This window comes from Rattus norvegicus, chromosome X, assembly GCF_021556685.1.
Source record: "Rattus norvegicus strain SHRSP/BbbUtx chromosome X, alternate assembly SHRSP_T2T, whole genome shotgun sequence".
In the NCBI taxonomy this organism is placed as follows: domain Eukaryota; kingdom Metazoa; phylum Chordata; class Mammalia; order Rodentia; family Muridae; genus Rattus; species Rattus norvegicus.
In genome coordinates this window covers 21570500-21575002 of record NC_141554.1, presented here as the reverse complement: position 1 = coordinate 21575002, position 4503 = coordinate 21570500, and the positions used below count along the sequence as shown (strand labels likewise).

The 4503-nt window shown below is 52.6% G+C and overlaps 1 protein-coding gene across 1 annotated transcript; it reads right to left on the bottom strand.

Annotated features, from left to right (window-relative positions):
* Positions 1–849: 849 nt before the first annotated feature.
* Usp27x (ubiquitin specific peptidase 27, X-linked) lies at positions 850–4086 on the bottom strand. Its single transcript, NM_001401128.1, is given in 1 exon segment — positions 850–4086. A coding segment is annotated over 1 exon segment (1317 nt). The 5' UTR covers positions 3111–4086; the 3' UTR covers positions 850–1793.
* Positions 4087–4503: the final 417 nt, after the last annotated feature.

Genomic DNA, 4503 nt, shown 5'->3' with positions numbered 1-4503 from the left:
AGACTGAACCCAGGATCCCAAAGAAAATGCTGCTCCTGTCTTTGAAAGGACTCAGATGGACTAGAGGATACACCTCCGTGGCAGAGCGCTTGCGGAGCATATACAAGGCCCTGGGTTCAATCCCTAGCATCAAAATAAACAAAAAGTATGAGCTCAATGGAGTATACCCATAACCATGTAAGTCTCTATTGCAAATGAGCTAGTTGGCCACTAAGTAGACCTGGGAAGCTATGGGAAACCCCACCCCTTTTATTACAGACAATGGATCCAATGCCCATGTATCTGATCCACGACAGTTTCCCAGGCAACAGTTACTTTTTTGTAACCAGGGCTGAGGAAAGGATACAGAGTGTTTTCCCTATCCCAAGGTCCTCCCCGCCCGGCTTTAGCTTACCTCTCTGCAGGCTGCTCTGTCCAGTGGAGCAAGCCGTTCTACCAGCATCTCTAAGCTGATGGAACTCTGAGTTTTAGAAGTCTTTCTTCTGATCTCTGCTGGTTGGTAAATATTGGGGCTAGGCTCACAATGCTTTCTGAAGGCAAGAACAAAACAAAACACCCCCAAGCCACCAAACATCATTGAGTGGAAGCCTGAGTCATTAAAACAATGTCATTGTCTTTCAAAGGGACAAAATGTGACCGTTGTGCACCCCCCCCCCAATCAATCTGAGGTGTGACACTGAATATGCTGCCTTCTGTGTGATAGTGGAGTCCACTGCCTGGGGAGAATTCTTAAGGTTGTTTTTGTTTATGACTGCATGTGACATGGTTGTGTCATTTCTGTCCCCAGGTCTCTGGTGGGATTGATGCTCACCTCTGATACATTCTGACCCAGTCCAAATAAATTTCAGATTCAGATCCAACAAACAGTTTACTGAGTCTTTACAAAGTTCCAAGCCTTTTGACTTCAACTTTGACACATTTTATATCGTTTACTCTTTTAACAACAACCCTTTAAGGTAGGAATTATCTGCATGTTACAGATGAGAAAATAATTGCAAAGAGGTTCACTGATTTGCTCAAGTATATCATACAGCTTTAAAAAAAATACACACACACGCACATAAACACACACACACACACACACCTACACTGTCAGCTGAGGCCTGTCCTTATCAACTGCTTATCTCACAGCCTTCACTACTTTTGGAGCACCTGCTGCCCCCCTTCCACAAGCCCCCGTATTTCTTCTTCTCTCACTAGCCCACATGAGCTTTTTTTTTTAATACTGCATTTAATAGCACAAAAATCACGAATACAAAGAAATTGGCAAAGGTGTTTGTCAATGAGATATCCTTGCCTCCTCCACTTCTCTGATTTTTATCCCCATGTACATAATGGGCTACATTTTAATAAACTTTTTTCTTCCCCTCCCCCACAGACATGTGGCTGTTACATGATTGGTCAATTGAAGCTGAAACACCCATGGAGAAAGATGTTTTACGGTTACAAGGGCACACACACACACCCCCCAACACCACCCCCCTCCCCCCTACACCTTCCCACACAACCTTTTGGAGGAATATAGGATATGAACCAGTGTCACAATTTCCCTGCTCTGACTTTCCCCGTTCAGAACATTTCTACCACTTAATTTCCTTCACATGACTGCTTAGACTAGAGCCTCTTCTCCTTCCTCTCCTATTTCTCTTCTGATCAGGACCTTTTGGACACTGGGTACTGTTCAATTCTTACTCTGTAAGGCCCATCAGCCTCAGTCAAGTAGATCAATTAAATCTCGATGACCGCTGTAGTACAGGCGTCGTCTTCCATCCTGGGTAGGCCTGTGTGGTGCTTCAGTAGGCTTGTGTAGTCATTTCTTTCACCTTTTCTGGCTCATGTTCCAGGACCTGTTTGTGATAGAACAGTAAATACCCTTCACTGTCCAGAACATCCTTAATACTGGCCTTGGTGATTACAGCATCATCACACTTGAACCACTGGTCCCTGTGGTGCCGAATGAAGCTGGTGTAGTGGCCACTCTCCAAGGTTCCTTGGTGATTAACCACAGCAAACAAGGAATACTTATTCTCGTTGTTGCCACTGTTGGTCGGCAGCTGCAACTGTCCATTCATCCGGGTCTCTTTACTCGACGCCATAAATGGTGTCATATCCAGCTCCAGAGGGAAGGAAATGTACGTCGTGATCTTGCGCCTCTGTTTCGCTGAGTGTTCAAATCGTTTGAAATGAAAGCAGGCAACTACTGGTAACTTCTTCATAGTGAGCTGTTTGGTAGATTCTTGGTAGCTTTGGCAACTACCACACTTGATTTTGGCACTACTGCCTAAGTGCTCTGGCCTTGTAAACCTCCGCAAGCAGTCCGTGAGGGTGGTAACGCCTGGTATGTGGCTTTCTCCATTCAAGCTGCTCTCCCTCCCAGGACTCATGGGCCAGAAGGATGTACAAGAGCCAGGCAAGTCCAGACTAATGTCCCAGCATGGGTCTATAGTGGTGGAGACACCATGGCAGGCTTGACAGGTAACATCGGACTGCAGGCCACCTGTGAAGATTTGGTCTATGATGCAGTTACAGTGGTTGGGGTTGCTGGCCACCTTGCCAACATCGTCACCCTTGCAGTGCCTGTGCAGGACATCTAGGGCCGCGATGAGGAACTCATGGGCATCCTGTTGCCTGTACCCTGCTAGATGACGAGCATGAATCCACACCAGGTGCAGTAACTTGTAGGGCACATGAGGAGATGGGTTTCCAGAATACAGCTCCCGAAAGAGCGAAGACATCTCACAGACCAGACACAACTCAGGGCTGGGCATTTCACACCGGTGCCTATCAGAGAGAAAGAAATCTCTCAGTATTGGAGTGTGGGTCAGGGCCTGGACGATGCAGTTCATAAAACACGTGTTGCCAAGATTAATTAGTCCTCGTAAGCCGATGGTAAAGCTGGAGGCGATCCTTCTTCTCCGTGGGTTGTGCCCCAGCAGTTCTAACTCAGGTTTGGTGGTTTCCCAGGTGGGGTACTTCTCACCAAGGCTCGGCACTGAACACTGCTGCTGAGAAAACTCTGTCGAGGTGGACGCTTGTAATTTCAAGGCTTCTCCTTGCTCTTCTTTGGCAATTTGCTCAATGTCTATGTCATACACATAGTCTTTACACATGAAGCAGTATATGCCTCCATAATAAAGATCTACCGCTAAGTTGTGCTGTTTTGTCTCAGCGTGCTCGTGGATGTGTTTCTCTGTGAAGCAGCCAAAGAAGACACAGGAAAGGCAAGAGTGGAGTCTGTTTAAATGGGTGCCACACACATGGCAGACGCACGACTTTGCCTTGCTTTTCCTGGTCTCTGGGGTTCCACACCACACGAAGCACTGGTAGATAACCCGCAATTCCTGCCTCCAGTTCTCTCCCACCTTAAAGGTGTTCACGTGGGAACAACCTGGTGGCCCCACAGCAAAATCCACATCCAAGCATCCGCCCCCAGGACCGCGCCGGGGCCGGGGCCGGGGCGGGGGCCGTGGCCTAGGCTGAGGTGGGGTACGAAGCCTAGTCTGGGGCCGGGGCCGGGGTCGGCGGCGTGGGGCACGACTGCGACGCGGGGAGGGATCTGGGGGCCGCGGAGGATCGGAGGGAAGGGTGGGGGGAGGAACCTCGTCGCCACTGCCGCCGCCACCGCTCTGCGCTGGGTTCTCATCCTTCGGCTCCTGCTCAGGCTCCCTCTTAGGCTCAGGCTCAGGCTCCGGTAAGGGCTGGGGTTCGGGCTCCGGCTCGGGCTCTGGCTCGAGCTCCGGCTCCTGTTCGGGTTCCGGCTCGGGCTCGGGCTCCGGCTCCGGCTCTGGCTCGGGCTCCGGCTCGGGCTCCGGCTGGGGCTCCGGCTCGGGCTCCGGCTTGGGCTCCGGCTCGGGCTCCCGCTCGGGCTCGGGCTCCGGCTCCGGCTCCGGCTTGGGCTCCGGCTCGGGCTCCAGCTTGAGCTCAGCCCCGCGGCCCCGACCCTCCGCGATCTCCACCTTCCCGGTGGCGTCCACCTTTCCTGCTGTCTCCACCTTTTCGGTGGCGTCCACCTTCCCGGTCGCCTCCACCTTCCCCTCCACCTTCTCCTCCACCTCCACCTTCCTCTATGCCTTCTCTCCCGTCTCCGCCGTCTCCGCCTCCTCCAGCCTCCTCCGCCTCCACTGGCTGCGGCTCCTCCCCCTGCTCGCGGGGCTCCGGCGGCCACTGGGCGTGGTGGCGCGGGGGCCACGCAGACCTGGGGTGTCCCCGGTCCGGACTGAGGAAGCGCGATGGTTGTGGCAGCTGGACCCAAAAGGGACTTTCACTGAAGGAGGCGGCAGCGGAAGCAGGCGACGCCCCCGGGAATGCTCCCGCCGAAGCCCCCTAGCGGAGGCCGCTGCTGCAGCCAGGCCCCGTTTCCTTTAATTCAATATTTCCCAAACTTGCTGGTTCACGACAATCACGTGGGGGAGCGTGTTAAAATTACAGATTCCTCGGCTCCACCCGCAGGCCTACTGAATCAGACTCTTGAAGGGAGGTACTCCGGAACCTGGATCTCTAACT